This window comes from Aspergillus heteromorphus (genome assembly GCF_003184545.1).
Source record: "Aspergillus heteromorphus CBS 117.55 chromosome Unknown BO70scaffold_8, whole genome shotgun sequence".
Classification (NCBI taxonomy): domain Eukaryota; kingdom Fungi; phylum Ascomycota; class Eurotiomycetes; order Eurotiales; family Aspergillaceae; genus Aspergillus; species Aspergillus heteromorphus.
Genome location: NW_020290413.1, coordinates 231,426 through 257,300, shown reverse-complemented (window position 1 = coordinate 257,300; position 25,875 = coordinate 231,426). Strand labels below are relative to the sequence as shown.

Genomic DNA, 25,875 nt, shown 5'->3' with positions numbered 1-25,875 from the left:
TCTGATCGGGAGGGTGGAATTTTATGAGTTTGGACACCGTTTCCATTGTATTCTAATGCGTAGGTAGCTTATCATTATCATTTGATGCTTGTGATTCCCAGTTACTGTGGTTTGTTGGCTTGGAGGTTGAGGCTGAGGCTAAAGCTGAAGCTGTATCGTAGGGCTGGTTGTTCCTACATCCGGTTGATACTTGGGTTGGGGGTCTCAGCGGGGTTGCTGCCTGAGGTTAGCACCCGCAGTGACTGCCTCCTCCTCCGCCGCCACCTCTTATCTTCCTTTCCCTTCCTCCCTCTTTCTCCTACATCAATCCAGCGGACGGTCCCACGGCCTCGTTTCCTTGCCACTGTAGGCTCCCACCGTCACACCTTCAATGTTCCCGGACCGGGTCTTCATCAAACTTTCTCTCCGGTTTCCATGCGGTCTATCCATCCCACCACACCAGGATGGTCTTTCAACATCTCCATCAGGGCCACTGCCGTGTGAATCCCCATCACCCGCCCGATGACATGGAAGCAGTTCATCACCCAGGTGTAGATGGGGCTGGAGACGCCGTCGACCAGCACCGCCACATAAAGCGGTAGCAGCAGGGTAAACCCCGTGCCGGCGCGCGTCATCACGGGGTCCACGCCATCCATCTCCTCGTGGCCCGCAACCCCGAACTTGAACGGCACCGAGCAGCAGATGTCCGTGGCCAGCTGCCTCATCCGGTCCCGGGGCCGGACACACTGGGCCCGGAAACTCTCGTACTCCGGTCCCGATTGAGCCGCAGGGGCCACGGGTGGCAGATGGGACAGAATCACCGTGTTGACCAGGATCCGGACATATCGGTAGTTGTTCCAGACGTTGCACGCCCAGAGGGTTTGGTACATGTGGTAAGTGCCGTGGTAGTAGGCGAAGTTGTAGCCATTTGTTGCCGGCGGGGGCGGATGGCTGGGGGGTCGGGTGCACAGCGCATAGACGAATTCCGAGGAGAACGTGCCGGTTAAGTCTTCCAGCTCGGAGTCGATCGCCCGCGCTATGGAGAGGATCTCGCTGCTGTCTGAGATGATGCCTGTTCGGATATCGGCCTGCAGGTCGCAGAACTTGGCCACGATCTTCATTAGTCGGTTTCCGTCCGTTGAGAAAGGGTACGTCTGCGACTTGGATGCCATCCGATCTGGGATGTCGAGCAGCGCAGGAGGGAATCGGAGTCCTTTTTGTAGGCAGCCTGTGAGCTGGAGGGGGAACCTCAGTCAGACTCACATCCATGCATATATTGTCAGGACGGGGATTGATCACATACAACTTCATTTCTTAGAACCTGGAACATCCAGGCCCCGCTTTCGCGCTGCAGCTGCTCCCCGCCGCGCAGTTCCAGGAGGGCCGCAATCCCCTTAGAGTGGTTGATCCAGGATTCCAGGCTGTCTTGCCGTTCACAGACGATGATCTTTCGGTCTCATCAGCGAGGATTGGTCTCCGTTGGCAGGGACTGGGCTGGGCTCGTCTCGGCTCACCTCGAATAACGACAGGCAGACGATGGCGGTGAGCGTCGTGTCCTCCTTGACCATGACAGGGTCCCGCAAGGCGGCATTGGTCAGCTGCAGAGCTGTGGCGTACTCGCGCCGGGCAGACAGGCGCAGGGATGGAGACTTCTGGAGGCTCGCCAAATTGGCCAGCCCTACGGATGCAATGCCGGCCATCATGGCTTTCTCCCCCAGTGCCGCAGTGGATTCCGGGGCATGGCGGGTAGACCGTTCCACCAGGCTGAACGTGTTGAACCACTTGAAGGTGTTCAGGAAGAAGCACGTTGCCTGGAAGGTATGGTCCAGGGTAAAGTTCAAGATGGGGCTTGGGAGTTGCCGGGCTGTCGGACCATCGGCGGTCTTCCATTTCAATCTGACCACCGCGGACGCTTGTGCAGCGGGGAGGCCAGGATCCGAGCCCGCCGATGTTTTCAGACGTTGGATTACCGACTTGCTTTCATCTCGAAACCAGATCGAGTGCGGGTCTCGATACCCGGAGCAGGTTCGCCTCGCCTTCCTACAACGGTTGCATATCGGTCTCCCTTCGTCGCACTGTCTTAGCATTAGAAGCGCGTCTCGGGTCCGAGGCATGGGACCTTCTCTGGCCGGGTACATGGGACGTACCTTGACTCTTCTCGCACGACAGGTACCACACCCTCCACTTGGCTTGCCCATCACGAGTGGGGGCTCGGCGACATGCAGACTGGCAGCTTGTGGCGCAGCAGATTGGGGGGGGGGGATATTAAGGACTAAGGTGGTGTGTCAAGGGAAGGAACCGCAAGGCACATGCACGATATTGCCCCTATGAACAGGCTAGCGTTCCAAGTTCCTCGACTGGCTCGCGGCCGAGAGAGCGTCGAACCTCAACAGTCACAATGGTGGTGATGCCTTGAGGGAGACTCGTGTTTCCCTCAGGCCGATATGGGGGGCCCCTGGCCGCTAACCGCATCGGGAAGGAACCGCGAGCAATCTGGAGCGTTGATTGGCGGAACCGGGTTGAGGACCGTTAACCCTAGTCGCTTTCTCGTCGTGACGGCCTCCCTCCGCCTCTGCTCTATCAAAACGGCTTTTACTCTAGGGCCTGCATGCCAGGGCTGCACAGCCTTGCATCTCCCGCTGGTGGCCCCGTGGCAGCAAGGTGTAAATTCACCATGTGGGACGCAGACAGACATCTAAATAGCTGGCCTGTCCTGCTGCCGCTCAAGATGTAGCGTACCTCCTTGACAACCATTTCCCTCTGTTCCCCTCTTTATATCCTCAGACACGACATCGGGCTGTTGCTCCTCCCCCGCAATCATGGCTGTCAACTACCGACACGGTCTCTCCATTCTGGAGCTGATCGTATACCTGCCCACCCTCTTCATGGCGCTGTGGATGGCCTTCCGCCATGGCTTCCAACGCAACTCCGGCTGGATCTTCCTGGTCATCTTCTCCCTGGCCCGTATCGTCGGCTCCTGCTGCTACCTGGCCACTATCAACGACCCCTCCTCGATAGACCTGTACCTCGCCTGGGCAGTCTGCATGTCAATCGGCCTGTCCCCGCTGACCTTGACCTGTGTTGGGCTCTTGTCTCGAGCGTACGTCCCCTGCTTTCCCATGGAAGCAACCCAACCACTGACCAACCCCGGGCTGCAGTAACGACTCCATCCGACGAAAGACCAGTCGAGGCATCCACCCGCTTCTGTTCAAAATTGTTGGCCTCCTCACCCTGGTGGGCCTGATCCTCTGCATTGTCGGCCAAGTTCAAAGCATGGGCAGTCTCCCAGCGAGCATGCCCATCAGCACCAAGACCAAGGTTGGCTATGTTCTGTTCATCGTTGCCTGGACGGGCCTGTCGGTCCTCCTCGTGGTCCTCGCGTGCAAGCGTCAGAGCATCGAGGATGGCGAGCACCGCTTGCTGCTGGCCGTTGGACTCACCGTCCCGCTGCTTCTGGTGCGTCTCATCTACTCCCTTCTGGGGGCCTTCGGGCACAGCACCACGTTCAGCATGATGTCTGGAAACGTCACGGTCGAGCTGGTCATGTCCGTCCTGGAAGAGATTTTCATCGTTCTCATCTGCCTTGGCGTGGGTGTCACCTTGGAGGTGCGTCCCCGCGTGACGGGCTATGAAGCCTGTGAGGCAGCTCAGGCGGATCGCGCTCTTGAGTGTTCGCAGAGTCCGGAGGAGGGGCCCTACAGGCCCGAGAATAAGGAACGCATCAGGAAGAAGAGACGGGGTGGTCCTATTACCCAGCTGGTTGGGCTTGCGCTTGATGAGATTAATTATCGGCGGAAGTGACGGGTTTCTGGTCTACTGTGAGTTTTTGCCATTTGCGATGATATTTTGTTTCATATCGATATTGATATGATGCAACTGGTTACTACGGCTGGAATATAGTTGTTCCATCTCCGGCTGAGTAAGCGCACATACTGGCAACCACCGAAAGGATCTGCCAGATGGCCACTAGCTGGGAGAGATCAAGCACTCAAGCACTCTACTATCAATATCACGACTCTAAGAAGTATTGTACCTATCGTTTACTAGTGTCCTGCTCCTGCGTCTTAGGCCGTGTACAGGTGAAGCGTCCGGAAGCTTCTACACCCCTGAGAGATCCACTCTATTAATTATGAGCCCGGGCTTACTGGTTTATTAAATCGCTTCAAAACCTGCATCCCGAGGGATCTATAATGGTTTAACATCCTGTATAGACCGTCCGGCCTCTTCTACCTGCACGCCCGACCCTTGAATCAATCCTGCGAATACTACCGGCCAGTATATTCCCAGCGAACGATCTCAAGTTGTTGGAACGCCTTAGCCATGGATCCAGAGCTAAAGATAAGAAAACCAATTACGGGCCCTGTCATCAGGGTGGAGGAGTTTAAGATTAACAAGTTGACTGAGAAAAACGCTTGTTATTGGTTTCATTTGATGACATTCCAGTTGGGAGCCCAATTCGCATTGCAAGCAATTGAAACGTTCAATGAAGTCTCAGAAGAGGAATGGAAGAAGATGATTGAATCACAAATTAACTGGTACGCGATCGATTTAAAGGCGAGACATATAATACAAATGGGGCTACATCGAGAGACGGTGTTGGCAGTCAAAGATTTTAAATACGCCGGAGAAATATGGAACTATCTGAAGGAACAATATATAAAATCATCCTGGGCTATAAGATTACGTCACCTGCTGAAACTAGCCAATTGGAAGAAGAAACCTCAACACAGTGCGCGCGAAGGATTTATGGAACTTATCGTCATGTCACTGAAGAACTGATTTATATCAACGAGGGCAATATGATAAGTCTCGAAGAATTGGCCATTATTTATTATCTCCGAGGACTCCCGGAAGAGTACTCCAACGTGAGAGACTTAATACTTGGATCGGACACCCCATTGACAATAGGAGATATCGCACAAAAGATAAGCGATGTTCCTAAAAATATAAGAAAGTCAGCCAATCAAGCGAAAGGATCCAGAGCGATGAATAATAAGAAGATCATCTGTTTCTACTGCGAGAAGAAAGGTCATATGGTGAAGGACTGCCGCAAAAAGAAGAATGACCAAGGTTCTCAAGGCTCCGAGGATGAAGCCAAAGAGAAGAAGAAACGCCCAAACAAGAAACGGTCCTCCAAGCACAAGGAGAGATCCATCAATCATCAATCTGATGACGAATCAGATTGGGATGGCCAGGAGATGGCTATCGGAGTAACCCACGAAAAGAGTCATTGCTCTGGGCAAGCTCATCACTATGCTGAACAGAACTATACCACCTCTAGCAACACCGACGTCAGAAGAAGGCTTGCAGAGAATGTTGATATAAAGTCTGGCGTCACTACCGACCAATGGTGTTTGAGCAGTGGAGCAACCTGCCACACAACAGGGCAGAGAGATCTCTTTGACTCCTTGGACCCTACATGGAGAGGAACTCTCACAGTGGGCGACGGCAATGTGATGCCGATTGAAGGCCGCGGAACGGTTAAATTTGAGCTACCGAATGGCTCAAGAGTAAGGCTAGAACGTGTTGCATACGTCCCAGGCCTGATGGACAATCTCCTCTCTCTGGAAGTACTTCACATGGATGGATATGAATCACGAGGATCCAAGCAAGGTTATCAGCTTTTGAAGGATGGTAAATTGGTTGCGAAAGGCAAGAGAACAGGGAAAAGGACCTATCTCAGCGCAGTGAGATATCCCACAGCCTTAATAGCCAACCCACAGAAAACCAGGCACTACGCGCGTTTGGCAGTCTCCGAAGATGCAGCCAAAGGCCCAAAGCAGAGAAACGCTTGATACACCGACGCCTAGGGCATCCTGGTAGGCACCGGTTCAATGAATGAATGCTTGATTCGTTTGGATATGGAGGATCTACGGCTTGGGAAGAGAGATCAACTACTTGAAGACAAGTGTGAAGTCTGTATAAGATCAGAATAATCAGATCTGTATTGATCTTCTTGAAGAGACTATTTATAATTAAAATAATTATTTTTGGTCGAATTGAAATAAACTACTTATTAAGAAATTGAATATAGTACAGTAAAACAAGATCCTGAGCTTTATTTAACTTTTAATAAGAATATTTTCAATTACTGCAAGAAACTCTTCTTTTTAATCGGATACAGAGTCTAACTTAAACACTGATAGTATCTTACTATATTCTCGCTGTAACTAGACATGAACCTGGAGGAGTTGTTGCCACTGAGCCCAAAGAAGGCTAACATTACCCGCAGTTACCTGCGGACCCCTAGAATCCCATATATATACTCAAGTACACCCGGGAGGAGGTGGGCTTCACCCTTGTAAGTCCGTATATCCCGTGAATATTCCCTTACAGATATAACAGTTAGTAAAATAAATAATTTTTTAAAGAAAAAAAATAATATATTAACTCTGTTGAGACGTTGGGATCGCTCTACAGGCGGCCTCGGAGCGGTAAGCCGCGTAGGGGTCGGTTAGCAGAACTCCTCGTGAGTTGAACACAACTCTGATGGACTAGATACTAGATCCCCTCGAAGACTAAACCAGTCCCAGAGGAGACAGGATTGACGATGGATGTTGATGTTGCTGCTCCGCCTGCCATTGGCCCGCACACCTTCCCTGAAGCGGATAAGCGTAGACATCACATGACCGTTAGCTAAGCGAACCCCACCACCACGTGACCTCTTCGATTTCGCATATATTTTCTCCTCTCGCCGAGATTTTTCCTCCCCTCCCCTGCTTTCCCTTCTGTCAACCTACTACCTTCAGCCCTCAGCAACAGGTCTGGATATTTCATGCATGATATCCTCGCCTGTTCTGATGAACACCCAGTCATCACAGATGGAATTATACCCCATCGATCGATCGACTGTTGATTGACTGTCGATTGACTGTCGATTGATCGATCTCCTGCCAATGCTCGCGGTTGACCGACGCCCCCGTAGCACACAACCCACACAGTGCGCGTCTAGCCTTTTCAATGGCGAAGAAGCATACTTTGTTTTATAGTTCGTTCAGTGGAAGATCAAAACCAAACAGTTTTTAGCAGAGCTGCGTCTACTCCACCCTGGTGTTCGCTTCGATCGGACGGCAGGACTTTTTCATGACGGACATACTGAGTTGATACCCATGCATTATTGTTATCGTTGGGATCGATGTAGACGGAGGGGAAACGGGAAGGGAGGGGGAAGGAGAGGAAAGTCTGTAGACCTTTCTTCTCTCTTCTTTCCTTTCCTTTCCTTTCACTTTTTGCCCTTGGCAGGGGGGAGGGGAAAGTGTCTTCAGTGTCAGTCACGGGGTGCTCGAGACGGCACCCCTTGCAGCCAACAGCAGACACGACTGTGTAGACAGACACAGTATCTACTCCGTAACTACTCCGTAGATCCCTCTCCTCTCCATATCCGTCCGGGGTTACCGTTGCTGCAGCCTGAGATTGGTGGTCAGACTGCTGCCTACCTATGCGTCTCTTTGTCGTCGCCAAAGTGAGCTTGTGAGGACTGGTCCGGCCGGCCGTCCCATGGACGTATCGATCAACGCAAAGCATGCATCGAATCTCGCCATCCGTCGCTGAGTCACGGAATGGGCATTCCGACGTCCAGAACCGCGCTGATTACAGACGTCTGCTGGGGGATGAGTAATGAATAATGGTAGTTAACTAGATAACTAACTAGTTAGTTAACTAAGTAATGCCAACGGTGCTGGACGGATTACGACTGTTATCTAGTAATGGATAGTTGACCTGTGGATCCGGAATCTACCGCGGCTCGACAGACGCCCAGGGCAGCAGCTCTGCCAACGAGAATGTCGCGGTTAATAATACTAATACGGCGACGGACCCGCCCGCGGATCCATCAGCGGGCATCGGCTATGATCAATCAATCAATCACGGCGGACGGCGGGCGACGGGCATTGCTGGCCTCATCGACACGGTTGCCCCTCGTCAGGTCGGCCATCTGTCCGGTGGATGCTGTGCTGCGAAGAGAGCGAGCCAGAGATCCATTCCAACACAATGGCTGTTTGGGTAGAGTCGAGGATCCGTAGACTTCGAGGGTCCAAGCAGGAGCCATGGATCGGGGCCTCGAACTTGCCACGGGCATTATCGATGCGCTCTCCGAACCCCTGCAAGTTCCACGTCCGAGCTGGCGAAACAGCAAGAAATGCGGAGAGACTGCTGAGTCAAAGGATTCGGCCCAGAGCTTCCCCCAATCTGGGGCCTGCGATTGGTGTGCCGCAGCTGGTGGACGGACTTCGGCATATTAGGGCAGCCCTGGAGGAGAAGAGGAGAGGAGGAGACGGAGGACTGAGATGATTCGCAGACTATTAGTATCCCTGTCTCTGTCTCCTCCTTTCCGTTCGATCTGACATTCCTCTCCTCTCCTCTCCTCTCTCGTCCCACCCCCGGAGAAAGCCCATCCATCCATCCATCTTCGGGTTTCATCCTCTCTGTGTTCGATCCCCCCTCTTGTCACACCTTCTGTCGCTTGTTTCCCTTCCACAACATCTTCTTCACAATGGCCTCCGCTGCTAGATCGGCCTCTCGGGCCTTCCTTCGCTCCACCCCCTCCGTCAGGCCCGCTGCTCGCAGTGCTCGGTTCGCCCTTCCCTCTCAGGGGTTCCGTGCCGCTCCCCGTCGCGGCTATGCCTCTGAGGCTGGCTCGGGCAAGTCCTCCAACGGCTTCCTGTGGGCTGGTCTCGCCGTTGCCGCCGGTGGTGGTGCGTACTTCTACCTCCAGGGCGGCGATGCCGTCGCCTCCAAGGAATTCGTCCCCGGCAAGGAGGACTACCAGAAGGTGTACGATGCGATTGCTGAGCGTCTCGCCAACGAGACCGACTATGACGATGGCAGCTATGGACCCGTAAGCTCGTCGTCCCCCAAAAGCAGAGTGTACAGAAGCTGACTCGCTCGTTGCATAGGTCCTGGTTCGCCTGGCATGGCACGCAAGCGGTACCTATGACAAGGAGACCGGCACGGGTGGAAGCAACGGTGCCACGATGAGATTCGCCCCCGAGTCCGACCACGGCGCCAACGCGGGTCTCAAGCACGCCCGTGACTTCCTGGAGCCGATCAAGGCCAAGTTCCCCTGGATCTCGTACTCCGACCTGTGGACTCTGGCCGGATCCGCCGCCATCCAGGAGCTGGGCGGCCCTGCCATCCCCTGGAGACCCGGCCGCGCGGACCGCGATGTGGCCGCCTGCACCCCCGACGGACGTCTCCCCGACGCCAGCAAGGACCACAGACACATCCGCGACATCTTCTACCGCATGGGATTCAATGACCAGGAGATCGTTGCCCTGGTGGGCGCCCACGCCCTGGGCCGCGCGCACAGCGACCGCTCCGGCTTCGACGGCCCCTGGGACTTCAGCCCGACCGTCTTCACCAACGACTTCTTCAAGCTGCTCCTCGACGAGAAGTGGCAGCAGAAGAAGTGGAACGGCCCCAAGCAGTTCACCGACAAGTCCACCGGCACCCTGATGATGCTGCCCACCGACATCGCCATGACCAAGGACAAGGAGTTCCGGAAGCACGTCGAGCGCTACGCCAAGGACAACGACGTCTTCTTCAAGGAGTTCACTGACGTGTACGTCAAGCTCCTGGAGCTGGGTGTCCCCTTCACCAGCAAGGCTGAGGACCGCTATATCTTCAAGACCTCCGCGTAAACAACTTCTGTTTGGCGATGTGAATATTTGGTTTCGGTTTGGTTTGGGATTTAGCTGCGGAGCATTATTGTTGTTGTTGATTTTTTTTTCTCTTGTCCACATTTTGATATCCGAGATCACTTGCGGTGATCTGGCCCTGCGTGGCTTCGGTGCGTGACGTCTAGACCGTCATGTCTTTCTTGCTCGAGGTATTAGATTATACAGACGGGCTGGTGGGAGTATAAGAAGATGGAACATGAACATGAAGATGTTAGAAATGCAAGACCGTCCACCGTGATATATATATATATATATATATTGTCTTTTGACTGACCAACGTAGCACGAAATATCCACGGTTGTATCAATCCCGTAGGATGTATTTATTCTTGTCTTTGTCTGCCTGTTGATTGTCCACCCACAGCTCCATGGCCGGATGCCCGAAGTGGCGGCGGCCGGAGAGCAAATGCGGGAGCCGCCGAAAGGAAAGAAGAAAGTCCTCGAGTCACTTCCGCATCTCTCCTCTCTTTCACCCCGACAAATAAATCAATAATCTGAGGCCATCCCTCCAGCAAAACCCCTCCCAACCACCCCTCCTACATCTCTCCCACCCCTCGGCGCAAACCCAGCAGAGCAAAGCAGAACCGAAACCATGACGCGCCCACCCACCACCACCACCACCCCCGCGACGACTTCTACACCATCCTCAGTCTCCCCTTCACCTCCTCAACATCAATCGCCACAAGCCTCTCGAAACAACAGCTCAAAGCCGCCTACCACAAAGCCCTCCTCAAACACCACCCAGACAAAACCCCCAGCGCAACCCCCAACGACCCAGACCTCCCACCCAGCCTGTCCCCTCATCCACCACTACCACCACCACCTCCTCCTCCTCCTCCTTCCCCAGCAGCCAAAGACCCTACACGATCGACGAAATCACCACGGCCTACAAAACCCTCTCCGACCCGTCCCTCCGCACCGAATACGACCGATCGCTGCGTCTCGACCGCGCGCGGGTCGCGGAGCGGGAGAAGACCGGGACGGTGTTTCACACGGGACTGGAGGTTGTGGACTTGGAGGATTTGGAGTTTGAGGAGGGGGGAGGGGCACAAGCAGATGGGGATGGGGATTATTGGTACAGGGGGTGTCGGTGTGGGGATGAGAAGGGGTTTTTGGTCACGGAAGAGGATCTAGAGAGGGAGGCGGAGCATGGGGAGGTGGTTGTGGGTTGTAGGGGGTGTAGTTTGTGGATGAAGGTGTTGTTTGCTGTTGAGGAGGAGGATACTTGATGGATACTTGAGGTGAATTTGGGGGGGGGGGGGGGTTTAATGGGTTCGACTTTTGGATGGTGGATGGAGGATGGATGGATGGCTCTGACGAGGAGATCGATCTGCGCTTGGACTTATTGTCTAGGCGTGTCGATACGCTGGAGAATACTACAGTGGTTCTGGAGGTTAGTCTACTCGACTCATCCAGCTGGATGGATGGCAACGTGAGGCAGGAGTGCGAATGGATGGATCACAGCTAGACCCTGCGGTTGAGAGCGCACTTTGATCATATCCAGCCCTCCAGGTATCACTGCAGACATCTCCAGGCTCGCTCAGCGCGGGCACACATGGCCAGATGGACTCCCTCGAGTCCTCCCCGAAGCAGAAGCAGAAGCGCTACCTGCTTCCTGGCACGACAGACACCGCATTAAAGGCATTCCCTCCCTCGGGATAAACCAAGCCAGCCATTCAAGAACAAATAGAAAGCGCGATATATTCACTAGAAGACAAACCTCATCTTCCGGAATAATCCAACCCTCCACTGACGTAGCCGACAAAATCTTCACGACCCCTCGATTGTTGCGGTGGAAGGGTTGATGACATATATCCGGAGTAAGCCAACCACCGCCGCAGCGACATCTCCGTCAACCACCACCACCACCTCCACTTCTCCCTCCATTCCACCTCCCCTCCCAACTCAACCATCCGACATTCCCCCCCCCCCCCCCACACTTCCCACCATGTCGGGACTCGTGCACATCACCTCGAAAGAGCAATTCAGCTCCCTCCTCACCTCCTCGACCTTCGTCGTCGCCGACTGTGAGCCGTCCAACCCCGCCTTTCTTTTCCCCTCTCCATCCCTTCCACCTGTTGCACAAACCACAAACCACAAACCACAAACGAACTGACACATTCTTTCTAGTCTACGCGGATTGGTGCGGACCATGCAAAGCCATCGCCCCGGTGTACGAGCAGCTCGCCTCGCAGCTCTCGCGCCCCAACCGCATCACCTTCACCAAGATCAACGTTGACCACCAGCAAGATATCTCGAAGGCATATGGAGTTACTGCGTACGTCTACCTCACCTATACCTGCACCTACACACACACACATATCCCCCCCCCTCAAGCTCCCCCATCAAACCCAACTAATCCATCTGCCACCTACCAGAATGCCCACATTCATGCTCTTCGAACGCGGGCGCCAAACCTCGACCGTGCGCGGCGCCGACCGCCAAAAACTCTCCGAAATGGTGCGCAAGCTCGCCGCGGAAGCCAACAAGCCGGACGCCGGCGGCGAAGGCTCCTCCTCGGGGGACTTCAGCGGCGGAGTGGGATGGATCGGAGCCCCGGCGCCGAAGGGATACAGCGATATCACGGACCAGTACGATCCGAAGGGCCTGGAGCTGCTGAACCGGGATAGCGAGTACGGGACGGCGCGGACGCTGCTGGACGGGGCGAAGCCGACCGCACTCAGCGGCAAGAGCAAGGCGACTGGGTCTGGGTCTGGGGCACCGGATTGGGTGGAGAGCGACACGGACGAGCAGTTGATGCTGTACGTGCCGTTCCAGTCTACGTTGAAGGTGCACTCTTTGCAGGTGACGTCTCTGCTGGCGGAGGATGATGAGCGGGATGAGGACGAGAAGCCCATGCGCCCCAAGACGCTGCAGCTGTATACCAACCGGTCGCATGTGCTGGGGTTCGATGAGGCGGATGATATCCCTGCCGTGCAGACGGTGACGATTCAGCCGGGCGATTGGGACCCCAAGACGGGCACCGCGAAGGTGGATCTGCGGTTTGTCAAGTTCCAGAGTGTCTTTTCGTTGGTGGTCTTCTTTGTCGATGGCGATGGGGAGAGCGAGAAGCTGCGGGTTGATCGCGTTCGCATCTTTGGTGAGGCGGGCGAGAAGAGGGAAATGGGCAAGTTGGAGAAGGTCGGTGATGAGCCGGGCGAGTAAGTAGTTGTTGTTGCTGCTGTTGCTGCTTGCATTGTAGTTGGGTGTCTTTTTGCGACAGGCATGACATGACATCACAAATGGATACTTAGTAACGAGGACATGCACGCCTGCACAGAAGACGCAACAAGCCAGGAAGAGACGCGGTCACAGACAGACAAGATTCTATTACTCTGACTACTAGTAGACTTACGAACAGAAACTCGATGCACTAGAACAATTCACATTGTTCATATTCATATTCATATAAAATAAACTCCCAACAAGAACCATCATCATCATCTACAAAACCCATCCGCGCACACTGCAGATAGATAGATAGATAGATAATCAAAAACCCAATTAAACCTTCTTCTCACTTAAATCTGCCACACAAAACAGAAACAAAAAAGATCCCAAAAAAGATCAACAATCAAAAGAAATTGGTATGTCCGATCCCAAACCAAATGGTCTCATCCTTATAATAGATCAGAAAAGACCAATAAAGTACGAACCGGTATGCAATATGTTCCTTCTGTGACGCAACTGACACCTGGGGATATACATCACGGGAGAAAGATGATGTCCAGGCAACACGGGTTGATAGTTGCGTCGCCGCACGAAGAAAGAAAAGAAAAAAAAAAGTTACCAAAAGATCGGGCTTCCCGTGAGATGAATTTATACCTGTGGGTGGGAGGTGGGGGGGGAAATGTTTCGCCGGGTTAGCCGAGTTTGCATTACCTAATTTAGTGTGGCGCCCGATTGGGTTTAGACTGGATGACTTTCCTCAGGGCGGAGGGCGGAGGGGAGCGGGAAAAAAATCTCTGAGGGAGGAGGGAGTTTTCTTCTTCTTCTTCTTCTTTTCTTCTTCTTTTTCTTATTACAATCTTGATGGCCGATGATGAGATAATTGGATGTTTATACATGATAGGAAGAGACTGACTCCCTTGATCAGGAGCTTGATCTTAACTTACCATCCACTGAGGCCTTTGGGTTTTTGTTTATTATTTCTTTCTTTCTTTCTTTCTTTCTTTCTTTCTTTCTTTCGTACTTATTTTATATTTAGATTCATATTTTTTTTTGTGTTTGCGCGCGTGTGAGGTGAGGTGAGGTGAGGTGTCAGCTGATGCTGTCTGTCGGCGTGTTTCGCGCTCGACTACTACCTTACCGCCACCGCGTACTTTAATTTCATCATTTTTCCACTACAATTTCTTACATCCATTTCCATTTTCCACTTCCATTCTATATCCGTGTGCGTGGCTTGTCTTTTACTGGTACTTTTCCGTCCAGCCCTCTCTATCTCTCGGAGTCCGGAGGCGGAGGCGGAGGCGGACGAGTAAAACAGCCTGATTGATTGATTGCTTCTTTCCACGGGGAGACAAGGATTCGCATCCGTCGCGCCCCGGCCCCAGACTTGTTTCGACCGTCGAAGCCAATGGAAGCTTGAGATAGCGGCGCAGCGGTCTGCGGTACGCCCCGTACATAAGTCCATCTGTCCTGTTAGATACTCCGTAGATGTCTTGGAAGAGATAGACAAGGACAAAGGCAGACAGCCCCGACGGCACTGGACTGGACTGGCAGTTTGCTTATGTCGGGCGCAACTGCCGTCGTAAGCCCTAGGACATACATAGATAGCGTGTGCTCCGTCCGGGCCGTCAAGTCAGATTCTGTTGCTGCTGCTGCTGCTGCTGCTGTCACTGCCTGCCTGCCACTGCCACCGCTAGTACGACAGCAAAATACTCCGGGCTGAGCAGATGCATACTAGCAGTAGTAGCAGGAGGATCGGATTATGGTTCTGTGTGTGTGTGTGTGTGTGTGTGTGTGTGTGTGGGCCGTGGACTGCAGCTCGCATCCTGGACCTGGGGGGGCTGTCTTTCTGCATCGCTATCAGCATCCTGCCGATCGTCTGATGCAATGGGCGTTTTAGCCCATTTTTAGATCCTCATGCGATTGCGAGGCTTTGCAGACCCATGGTTGAAGGGCAGCTGCAGACCTGCAGAATACAGACCTGCACACACACACACATCCATCCACCTTGGGGGCTGATACCGGGGCATCATCGTACCCATGCGCGCAATTCAGCTTGCCCATTCCAATCTATGGTAAGGTCCCTTCGGACCGCAAGTCTCCAAGGACCGTGCAGACCGCGGACAAGGAAACACAGGAGAGGAGCTGAGCATTGTTCGTTTCGGGATGTTCAGTGCTTTTCGTTCCGCTTGGTCTGACCGAGATGTCCACTCCGACCCAAGGAACCGCCCTCCGACCTTATCTGATACGAATCGACTCACGTAACTATCGTCACCGTGATTGACGGATGGTGATAGCGGTCTTCCGTCCATGCGCCCGCTTGCCCACCTCCCCACTGCCAGGTTGCTGCACTGTGCAGGCCCCGGGGCCAGGCTGCAGAGACCGGACGGTAATCCAAGACCATCTTCCGGCCCCCCCCCTCCCCCCAGGGCCCCAGGGCCCCGGGGCACCCGTCGATCATGGGCGAGGTTCAAGAGTCAGACAGGTCGACCGCGAGTCGTGAGGTGGCATCATTCCGCCTGGACTTCTCACCATCCCGTGCATAGTCACACTTTTCGACCCACGAGGGCTCTGCTGTCGATTGGATCGCCGCCGAAAGGTAGTCTCACCGTGAGACTTACCTAAATACTGGCAGGCAGGCTAGACAGAGTGTGGAGTATCTAGTGCGCCAGCCAAAATAAAAAAAAAAAATCAAAAAAAAAAAAAAAAAGAATAGCCATTGCGTTTTGCGACTCAGATAAGGTTCAACCACAGGTATTTTGGTCGCGCACTATTTTTTCTTTTTCCCGCGGGTATTATTTTGCCTGCGACCCAGATTTCCAGGCTCATCTCAATCCATTATTATTTATTTTATCTGCACGAGGAAGTCTGTTATCATCCTGATCTGCCAAGCGATATCGGAAGACCCGAAGATATGGAAAACGTATGCCCACCTGCCTGTCGGGGATTGGTCACGCGCGTTATCGTCTCGTCTCGTGTAGTGTGGTCTCGTCTCGTCGCGTCTCGAAGCCGATGCCTTGCCGATGCCTATCCAGGAGAATCACCTGTGGGAGACGCTGGAAAAGGTCTCCACGCGTACGTAGGTACAGGCTCTCAGCTTCGGCTGCGCTGCGCTGCGCTGCGCCGCGACCGCACGTGCCCCAATCCCTCTGCTGCCATTGTTCGAATGGATGGTCGCTTCTCGGAATAAATCGGCCGCAGACGTAATCTGGCCCATGGGGCGGGGGTCCCTGATGTCGACCTAAGCGTAGTGAGTACATAACTTAGGACCGTCGACACGAGGCTAGTAGACGATCCATTAGCCCATTAGGGCCAGGTTAAGCGCGCATCCGGTCGCTTCTCCGCATTTTCGAAAAGGAAGCCCAGCAGCCAAGGTGTGGCGCACTTCCTTGGAAGTCCAGACAGGGTTCGCGCTATTGCGCATTCTCGCGCAAGGTTGATCCAGCGAAACTGACTCGGAGAGAACGGCGAGGGTTTCTGCTTCCGGATGGTTGTCGTTGGCGCCGCGCGCGCTCTGTCTTTCTTTCTCCCCTCGGGGTTCCCATCTGGGTCCCGATCCAATGACGCCATGCGCAAGAGAAACAATCTGATCCATGGGACTGGGACTGGGACTGGGACTGGAACTGGAACTGGAACTGGAACTGGGAGAGCTTACGGGTAGATACTCAAGCCTCAAACCAAGATCCCGACTGGAGCTCTCCCCAGTCCCAAAAAAATATCGCTCGAACCGCGGGCCGGGAAGTTATCAAATACCAATCGAGTTGGCCCATCGCCTGACTTGGAATAGCCTCGGGTGTTTGAGCCAATATGCTTTGCCCGTCCCGTGCGCACGCCGCAAATGGCTCGCCGAGTCCCAGCTTCCACGATAGATAATCCACAGCCACTGTGCGATGGAGTAGCGAGACAATCAATGGGGTCGAGTTGGGTAAGAGATATCTGTCTATCTTCCGTCATTCACGGTACCCCAATGGTGCGATGTATCCGCTATCTGCGACCATGGGGGGGGGCGGCGCTCCACGATGCGTGCGCCCACTGGCCGTGGGAGAATCTGGTACTGGCACTGGCAGTCACCGGGGCAGCGAACAACTGAGCAGACCGGCGTCATTCGAGTCAACACGCACGTGCAAGGCTATTGTGGCTTATCAGGGCAAGCGAGTCAACCAACCCAACCGAACCTCGGTTTTGATTTTCAGCTGGCTGCGATCGGCCAGCTGGGCCCGTGGTTGCCTCCCCTGCACGAATCCAGGAACAGAACTCAAAACCTTCTCCCGTGCCGTCACGTCCACGGACAGTTTCTTTGGTGCGATGGCGTTCATCCTGCTCCCCGGGCCCCTCCCCCCCGTCACCGTCACCGTCACCGTCAGACAGGTGCTGCCGCGCCACCTGGCGCTGTAACCATAACTTGGGGGGTGGGCTGCGATTGGCACCGGCTCGAGGGAATTAACGCAGCTCCTGCCCCAATAGGCATGTCCACATGGACTCAGTGGATGATTGGCGTCGTAGAAACTCGCAACTCGCGTGTCCGGATTGGCAGGTTGTTTTTAAGCTCAGTGGCCAGTGGCAGCCAGTCGATAGATGGTCTAGTGGCGGGTTAATCTCCTGTCCCTCCACGGGGAAACAAAGGGAAACTAGAAACCCTGCATGTTGGCTGGTCACTATCACACTGGATTATTGGATGTATCGCACGTCTGGACGGGTGCACATACTCTAGTTATCCTAGTTAGTTATCCTACCGTGTCTTAGTCAGTAGGGAGTGAGGTAGATAGTGAGTGGTGGGCAGTGGGCTCGTCCCCGCAAAAGCGCGGTGGCTTCATGCCGGCAATCGGAGCGCTTGTCTGACTCTGGGCAGGACCCCCAGGTGGTAAGGTAGATAGATGGATACACAGTGAGGTACCTTAGATACCGTCGTACCAGGGAAATGACAGAGGACCGTCGGGGAGATACGAGGGCACGTAACTAGCTAACGGTTCTGCATTCTCATTACCCAACCCAACGGACTTGGGGGATGGGGTAATTTCGCACACAGGATTATTATGGACACCGTTGTGTGTGTGTGTGTGTGTGTGGGAGTGCGTCTAGGCGAGAACTACTGTGTAGTAAGGTAGCAGGATGGCATGGCATGGCATGGTATGGTATAATGAGGGTGGATGTGGATGCTGCTGGATGAGGGGCTCCGGTATTCCGAACCACCCAGGGTCTGGAATAAATCAAATCAAGCAACTGCTGTCGGGAGTATAACTCCGCCGTGGGTGGAAGGTCAGCCACAGGGAGAGCAACTCGGGAAGTCTGCCGGGAACCCGAGTTCCTTTATGGGAAGGTCAGGTCAGGTCAGGTCATGCATTGTTATTCTGCCACAGTAGTGGCAGCGGATTCGTTTGACTATCGACTGTCCAGGTCGAAGCTCCGAAGAAGACTCGAAGAATTCCTCGGGGTGCGTTAGACCATGGGCAGCGAGACACTCTGTTCGAAGTTAATTAAACTGCTGACGGCGATGGCGATGGAGGCGAGTCCACTGCCGGGAGATGACGTCGCGCAACTCACTGCATTATCCGCTTTGGTGTGCGGAAGGAGCTTATTTGGATTTGCTACTCCGTATTCGAAGCCAGAAGCTTAAAGACCGCACCGGTGGCCATTTGAAGAGGTTTATCGCGCGCTGTCGTCGTCGGGATGGAGTAGGACTAGGACTAGGAACAGACTTTAGTGAGGGGACTACTATACGGGCTAGTGGGTCGAGTCGGAAATGGAGCCCCTTTCCTGCCAGGTACGCAGATATGGAGCAGGTCGATACTCCGTAGGGAGATGGATACTGCGAGATAGTACGATGCTAGTAGATAGCGTGATGCTAGCCGGTCACTACTCCCTAGTAGATAGTCCGGAGTACCACAGTACACAGTAGATAGTTAACTAGTTAGTTAGTTAGTTAGTTAGTTAACTTACCGAGGAGCACCGCTGACTAAGGACACTCCGAGACACGCCCGGCCAGCACGGGGTGTGATTGGAGGAGACCCCGAACGCGTAGGCTGTTTCAGAAGTCGAGCTTACCAACGCTCGACTAAGCGTGACCGCGGGCCTGCCTTAGTGGGGGTTTGCCGGGGGTTTGCCGGGCTGCCCTAGTCCAGTTATCTACCCTACCGTAACTGACGGGTTGCTCTAACCGCCTCCGGGCCTAGTCGGGTGTCCCACTTATCCACTTCCCTGGTTTTCCTCGCCTTGGCTTTCTCCAGTCTCCAGCCAGAGTCGCGGATTTCAGTACGGAGTGGGTGGGAGATCTGCTGATTTCCACTCTGCCCTTTTCGCCGGCGACCCAGTTGATGATGGACACTTATCCTTGGCTAGATAGACAAACACACTAAACGTCTACACTGCCGTACTCTGGAGAGTCCTCGAGACGGAGAGGATGGAAGTCGACTGACTAACGCGGTTACCGAGACGGTTACGGTGAGCAGGCAGGCTGGTATGGCAGGTATGTAATTTACTACTGATTCGACGACGAGCACTCAAATAAACAAACCCTCGCCCACCGACACACACACACACTAGGCGCGGCACTATTGGCTCGCCTGAACTTTATCGTATCAGACAAGTTGACAACAGACAGCCCAGGTCCACGGCCAAGGCGCAGCGTGATCGCAAAGGAAGCTTAAACGGTACCGCGCCCATGTTTTGGGTGTCTGATACGGTGATATCGATAGGCCGATAACTACGCCATCGGATCTACTATACTGTGCTTGCCTGGCTGATAATCATAGGCAGTAGCACTTCCCCGGTATATCAGTACGTATATCGGCATATGTTGCCCATGATCACCCGTCAATCATCCCAATAGCAGTCGATCATGATGCCATTCCCGCCGGGGAAGCCACATACTGACAAGAGTAATGATATACAATCCCTTTCCCGCCTGCGCAGTAGTGATTGTTCAGGTCCACCGCGGAAACCGTTGCATGATGTGCTGCAGTGTCGAACCCGTACTCCGTACCGAATGGGTAATTAAATTGGGGGGATCCGCAATGGTTGTCGCTACTCGCTAGGCACGCACGCATCGCCGCCCTCCAGCCCCAAGGCAGCAAGCATCGTAAGGTGTCATGAGCGAGAGCGAGCGAAGAGACGAGCCCATTGCCGGTGGTAGTTAGCGAGCGATAAGCACCATCCACGGTTGACTCTGGCTCCTCTCAGATCTATGTACGGAGCAAGTATCTATCCATCTGTGTCATAGTAATCTATGCTACTGCACAATCGAACGATAACCGTTGCGTCCGATCTCCGGGTGACCTATTGGAGCAGCACATTTGGTCCAGGGCCGTGGCCGGCCCAATCTGATTCGCCTGTGGGCGCACAGCAATCCCGGATACAGGCGGCATGGATCTGGTATCCCCGTCCCTGTACCACCGGCTACGTGCAGCGCATCCCACATCCCACACATCCTTCCCACTCGCTGCGTTGTCCCAGCGCAATCAACAATGACCAAAGTGACATCTGATTCGTCGGGTCCGAACCACCTCCATCCGAGACCTCCCTCCCCCCAAATCAATTTGAAATGACAAGTCCTCGCACGGTCTTTGTACAATTTCAAAATACAAATTTTAATTCCTCTCTTTTCTTTCTTTCTTTCTTTCTGGTCGGTCGGGGGACCTGCGTGGCGTGCCCAGCCTAGCCTGCCCGGACATGACGGGACGAAAAAAGGTCCCTACTCCCTACGTACCGCCGCCCGGCTGTCACGGCGGATACGATGCGCGCCCATCCCCATTTCGAAAACCAACACCCGTGACCCAACAGGTAAGATGCGCTGCTGCTCTCTGCTCCATCTGGTATCTGCCTCTTCAGTCTCCAGTCTCCAGTCTGTCTCCCAAGTGGCGCGCGGGTCGTCGTCCCTCCGGTCGGTCGGCCAGAGACCGAAAGGCGCCATCGTAATGCGAGACAGCGGCTGGGTCCATCTCCCGTTTAGCTCGCCGGATGGAGTAGTTTTGAATGGTGTGCTTCCAACTGTAAAGAACTAGGGAAATATAACAGAGACTCTTTAAGGTGGGGTCGGGAATTCCGGCTGGACCTATCACCGGTGTACGGAGTCAGGGAAGGTCGCGACTGATAGAGTTGTGTGTGGGTAAACTGACGGACGGGGGAGAGGGACCGAGACCGAGGATCATGGCTGTCTGGCCGTCAATTTCGTCAATAATAATAATAATAATAATAATAATAATAATAATAATAATAATAATAATAATATAGAGTAACAGAGTCTAGAGACCAGGACCTGCGGTATATACTACCTAAGTACTACATACATACATACATGCGCATAATGCATGATGACCTTCCGGAGGTCGCACAGCCTTAGCAGTGCGAACTTGCGAACTTGCGACCTGTGAACTGCGAGAAGACCAGCCCTGCACCCTACCAATTTGTCAACCATGGGCGGTGGATGACGACAACAGCATTTTCATTCATTTATCGCCTCCGTTAGCCTGTGCCGGTCTGGTCCTATCGTTTCTTTTTCCTGACCCCAACTAAGTATCTAGTAACTACTGTACCTACCTAACTACTACCTAAGGCGATCCGAATCCCAGACGGTGGACCCGCTCCGGCTTTTCCTTTGTTGTCTGTCGGTTGCAACGGTTTCGTGGTGGCGACGACGACGACGACGAGGAAGACGACAGGGGTCTTGCTGCAGCTGCATGCCCGCGGAGGGCCGAGACGGCGTTGATTACTACTACTAGTACGACTTAGGTGCTCCGTACTCCGTACTGCTACTGCGACGGAGCTAAGTACGGTGTAGGTAGTTAGGAACAAGGACTGGGTGTGGTTACTGCGCATGTCCGGAGGTGTAGCTACTTACGACATCCCTGGTGACTGACTGACTAACTATTCTGCGGCGGGCTGCTTACTACTTACGTATGTATAGGATGTATGTAGGTACCTACCAGGTACCTTTAAACCAGGCGAAAGTCCGGCGGCCATCTCGACGGAGTTCCGTACGTACATACCGGTAGGTAGAAAGGCAGGCAGTAGGCAGTATGCAGTAGGCACAGGACCTAGACCTAGACCTAGACCTGGCCGATGAATCGCCCTGCTTCCTTTCGGTGTTTGTATTCTTCCCTGGTCTGGTGGTGGGTGAATCGGACGGCAAGGCAATGGGGTTCTCTCGCGCGAGATAGTCGTCCGGAGCACTCCCTCCGTGGGAGCTAAAGTAGTAGTACCTAAGTAAGTACGGAGTAGCAGGAGTCTAGGTACCTATCTAGATTATCTATCTATCTATCTAGTAGAGGAAGGAAGGAAGGATGCCACCTCGATACGCCATCCGGATGGAGCACGACGAAGTGGACTGTGGAGGCCTGTCTACTGTCTATGTCTACCTAGGACTCTAGTCCTCGACTAGACCGTCGCCGGATTGTCTACCTGGAGCTTTGGCGAGTTTTCTCGAAGCTCGTCGGCCTTCCATGCATAGATTAAATCCCAGGGGAGGGGAGAACATCTAGCCCGAAGAGGGCAAGTCGGGCCAGTTCGCATGGGCCCTGGTCTTCTCGTATTGCTAATCTTTCCACAGCTTTCCGGGCGTGGCGAAGAATATTATAGCTCGCTTCTAAAGGCATGGAACTTTGTTCTAGTCGCGGAGACTACGTACCACTATCTACTAAGTAGATAGGGACTCCGTACCACCCGGAAGGGAGCGCGATTTAGCGAGACCGCGCTTGTTGTTGTTGTTGTTGTTGTTGTTGTTGTTGTTGTTGTTGTTGTTGTTGTTGTTGTTGGTGGTGTTGTGGTTGTTTCTGGCCCTGATAGTACTGGATAGATACTTACACTGGCTGGCCCAAATTACCTCACCCCGGGGACCGACCCGACAGCCGGAAGCTTCGCTCAGAAAAGGGCAAGGCGGCTGGCCCGAAAGGGATGGTTCTATCTTTAGAGCCACCGCGACGGCCCTGAGCAATAATAATAATACTACTCCGTAATTCGTGTACAACACGTTACCGACCCGACCGTCTCCGCGGTATTGATTACCTGTAATATATGTATGCATGCATGCATGCATGTATGTATCGCTCTGCTCTGCACTGCACTGCACTCACTCTGCAAGAGGTAAAACATTGTGATGACTCCAGAGGCCTGACGAGTCATGTATGGGCGCAGGGGTCAGGGCGGAGGAACGTTTCAACCCTCAACCTTTAGGATCTGTTTGTCGCACCGTCGCAGGGTCGCACAGTCGCGCTGCACGGCACTGTGGTGGCGTGGGTAGGGTTTGATTTGCTATTGCGATGCTTATGGGCCGAGGCTGGAAGCGGAAATTGATGCCCCGGGGGGTCCGTGTCTGACTTCTGACAGCTCTGCCTGCGTCCCCTTGCTTGCCGGGACGCGGCCTGTCAGTGTATCTTCTCTTCGCCGTACTGGACAGACAGCAAACCAACCGACCCCTCTCCTCCCCAGTCTGCGGAGGTCGTCATTTGGATCCGCCCTGTTATGTTTGTGGTTGCGGTGCATTCTCCAATTTTACCATCCGCGAGCAAACAACATCTGCCGTGAAGATACGGAGTCCCTTGGATGGACACAGAGATACGTATGTCTGTAGTTTGCATCTATGTATGTATGTTGATTGGGCACAGAACACCGCAGCGTACCTGCTCCAGACTGTGGACTATCGAAATCAAAGATTGGGAGGCTTGCAGAAAAATAGCAATCAAAAGCTCTTTTATTGGAAGCGGGGCCATCTGCCAATGCCAGGCAGTCACTTTTCCCTTCCCCCCCCCATGTCTTGTCCCCGGCAGAAATCAACAGGCAAAAACTGGACCTTGCTAATGTCAAGGTCTGACAGCGGCGTTCATCTGTCCAGTCCTAACAGTCTAACCGACTGACTGACTGCTGTGTCACGGTGTCACCGCCTGTCGGGACGATTCAACGCAAGGGTCGGCCGCCCGCCAGACGTTTCCGACCAGTCCCTTCCCCTCCCTCCGCATTTGTTCCTGCAGTAGGCCGGCCAAACCTGATCGATCCAGCCGCCGTTGAACAGGTCAGAATCTCCAATCTGACAATCTGACAATCTGACAATCTCAAATCAAATCAAATCTCAAAATGTGAGCGACGTATACTATCTCCTATCTACCGTACTACTACCGGCGTGTGACTCCCCCCTCCCCCCTCCCAATTTTGGGTCCTCCAAACTTGGTCTTAGCCCGCCCGACCTTTGGGGTTGGGTTGGGTTCGGAGTATCCCAGTACCTTGGATTTGACATCGCCTTACCGTCTACCCCAGAATGATAGGGCAGATGCATGAACGGTAAAATCGGTAGTAGCCTAGCACCCAGCCCTGACATCCAAGAAGGTACGGAGTACCTAGTCTCTTACCTACTAGGTTCAATAATTCTGCACGCACGACTCCGTACCTACTTACGGTACGGAGTAGGCAAGTAGGTATGTAGGTAGGTACATACGCAGTTGGCATATGACATGCGACCGGATAAAGAGCGCGCGCATTGGCATTGATTGGCACTTGCATGGCATGGCATGGCATGGCATGGCATGGCTTTGCTCAGCTCCTTCGGTCTTCCGGCGACGACGACAATCATATGAAGTCAGGGCGGGACATCGGTACCTGGCCTATACCTGGGGATCTACTGGCTGGGACCGGCATCCTCCTACCGGGATTGGGATGGGCCTAGGTTCAAAGGTTGCCCGCCGGAAGTACCTGGCTGGTACTTTGCGGTAGTAAGTACCGTTCATGATCCAACAGGTCGGGTATTCCATAGTAGTAGTATCTATCTATCTATCTAGTATCTAGTAGATAGATAACTCTCAGTCTCTCGTACCATGCCACAGAGGCTGGGCCCGACTCAGGACCGTTTCACCATTGGCGTCGACAATCTATTCCAGTCGGTGTTCTCGAAATTGCTAGTCGTTGCCACTACTGCCAGATCCTTATAGTAGTAATACGGAACGTTTTTTTCGTTCGTCGGCCTCGTTATCACGCATGCCGATGGCCTCGGGAGTGTAATTACCTGCATGCCGTTGGATCCATAGTAATGAGGCATCTTGAGGGTATCTATCCAACGACGACGGACGACATAGCAACTTGGCAAGCCCAAGAGGGGCGGCGATGACGACGGGCACTGACCACAAAATTCGATTTTTTTTTTCTTTTGACACTGATTGACTGATTGACTGATTGATTGATTGATTGACTGATTGACTGCCCGCAGGGCCGCCGCACATCCCATTGTCCACAGTCCACCGTGCCTGCTGATCTTACCTACTGGAAATGTGGCCCGGACGGTAGATACGGTAGGCCAGCGGTTGGAAAAAGAAAGGGAACATGGGCCATCCCATCCCATCATCATCCATGGCGCATGTCCCGTTCCTCATTTTTATTTTTATTTATATTTATATTTTTATTTATATTTTTATTCTTTTTTCTCTCGCATTTGACTTTTCGGGGGACTATCTAAAGATGGATGGAAACCCCCAAATGGCGGACGGGATGCGCAGTGGGGCCGACTAGCTTAGCCGGCGAGTCAATCCTTCCCCTTCACGGTTGGAGTCTATTGGCTTCTCATGCAGCCAACTTCGGTTGAATGTCAAGCGGCCAGACTGGCTACTACTCTTACTATCAGTGGCCACCACCTCACGAGTCACAGTACCTACCTACTGACTTAGGTACAGTCGAATGATGGGCTGCTTTTTGATACTACCAGATAGTACTAAACCTAGTGAGACTGTGTATCTATCTACCTAGTAGTGAGGTACCGGGTGTATACTCCGTAAGAAGTATGTACACACTCCCCTCCCCAGCAGCGCCGCCCCCCACCCCACTCGGCCTGGACATGCTGACTGGCCCGATTGCTGGGTAGTGGTCACTCCGTCGGTACGATACGGTAGGACATGGGGACAGAGAGGACCAAGACCAGACAATCCGCTGATAAGCCAAATACCGAGATAGGCCAAGCGATGGCGCAGGTCCTAATGGTAACAGTCTAACAAAGCCCATCCAACAGCTGTCTCCGTCGACCGTCCGTCTTACCACACCCACACCCACCCGCGAACATCTCCCCCCCCCTCCCCCCCAGGGCG

General features: G+C 53.6%; 6 protein-coding genes across 6 annotated transcripts; 4 read left to right on the top strand and 2 right to left on the bottom strand.

Annotated features, from left to right (window-relative positions):
- Positions 1 to 47: 47 nt before the first annotated feature.
- Positions 48 to 2,177, bottom strand: BO70DRAFT_312204 (Zn(II)2Cys6 transcription factor; the record flags this gene model as incomplete). The annotated part of the gene is made up of 4 exons (XM_025540206.1): positions 48 to 1,214; positions 1,283 to 1,426; positions 1,494 to 2,054; positions 2,127 to 2,177. The coding sequence occupies 4 exons, from the start codon at positions 2,175 to 2,177 to the stop codon at positions 393 to 395; spliced, it is 1,578 nt and encodes a 525-aa protein (XP_025400534.1). The 3' UTR covers positions 48 to 392.
- A 621-nt stretch (positions 2,178 to 2,798) lies between these two features.
- Positions 2,799 to 3,780, top strand: BO70DRAFT_289418 (uncharacterized protein; the record flags this gene model as incomplete). The annotated part of the gene is made up of 2 exons (XM_025539315.1): positions 2,799 to 3,079; positions 3,138 to 3,780. The coding sequence occupies 2 exons, from the start codon at positions 2,799 to 2,801 to the stop codon at positions 3,778 to 3,780; spliced, it is 924 nt and encodes a 307-aa protein (XP_025400533.1).
- A 2,930-nt stretch (positions 3,781 to 6,710) lies between these two features.
- BO70DRAFT_360801 (uncharacterized protein) lies at positions 6,711 to 7,600 on the bottom strand. The gene has a single exon (XM_025542877.1). The coding sequence runs from the start codon at positions 7,501 to 7,503 to the stop codon at positions 6,985 to 6,987; it is 519 nt and encodes a 172-aa protein (XP_025400532.1). The 5' UTR covers positions 7,504 to 7,600; the 3' UTR covers positions 6,711 to 6,984.
- Positions 7,601 to 8,470: 870 nt separating this feature from the next.
- Positions 8,471 to 9,617, top strand: BO70DRAFT_288734 (peroxidase; the record flags this gene model as incomplete). Its single annotated transcript, XM_025539289.1, has 2 exons — positions 8,471 to 8,815; positions 8,874 to 9,617. 2 exons carry the CDS (start codon positions 8,471 to 8,473, stop codon positions 9,615 to 9,617), a joined length of 1,089 nt encoding a protein of 362 aa, XP_025400531.1.
- Positions 9,618 to 10,288: 671 nt separating this feature from the next.
- On the top strand, positions 10,289 to 10,875 carry BO70DRAFT_254086 (uncharacterized protein; the record flags this gene model as incomplete). The annotated part of the gene is made up of 2 exons (XM_025538828.1): positions 10,289 to 10,449; positions 10,506 to 10,875. Coding segments are annotated over 2 exons (531 nt in total), but the record flags the coding sequence as incomplete, so codon positions are not given.
- Positions 10,876 to 11,576: 701 nt separating this feature from the next.
- Positions 11,577 to 13,094, top strand: BO70DRAFT_360798 (thioredoxin-like protein 1). Its single transcript, XM_025542876.1, has 3 exons — positions 11,577 to 11,682; positions 11,786 to 11,933; positions 12,034 to 13,094. The coding sequence occupies exons 1-3, from the start codon at positions 11,604 to 11,606 to the stop codon at positions 12,818 to 12,820; spliced, it is 1,014 nt and encodes a 337-aa protein (XP_025400529.1). The 5' UTR covers positions 11,577 to 11,603; the 3' UTR covers positions 12,821 to 13,094.
- The last annotated feature ends 12,781 nt before the right edge of the window (positions 13,095 to 25,875 follow it).

Bases quoted from the DNA above. Each gene is read 5' to 3' on its own strand.
- BO70DRAFT_360798 (XM_025542876.1), top strand. From the start codon at position 11,604: ATGTCGGGACTCGTGCACATCACCTCGAAAGAGCAATTCAGCTCCCTC. The intron at 11,683-11,785 runs GTGAGCCGTCCA...CATTCTTTCTAG, and splicing joins GACCTTCGTCGTCGCCGACT to TCTACGCGGATTGGTGCGGA. The intron at 11,934-12,033 runs GTACGTCTACCT...GCCACCTACCAG, and splicing joins AAGGCATATGGAGTTACTGC to AATGCCCACATTCATGCTCT.
- BO70DRAFT_360801 (XM_025542877.1), bottom strand. From the start codon at position 7,503: ATGCTTTGCGTTGATCGATACGTCCATGGGACGGCCGGCCGGACCAGT.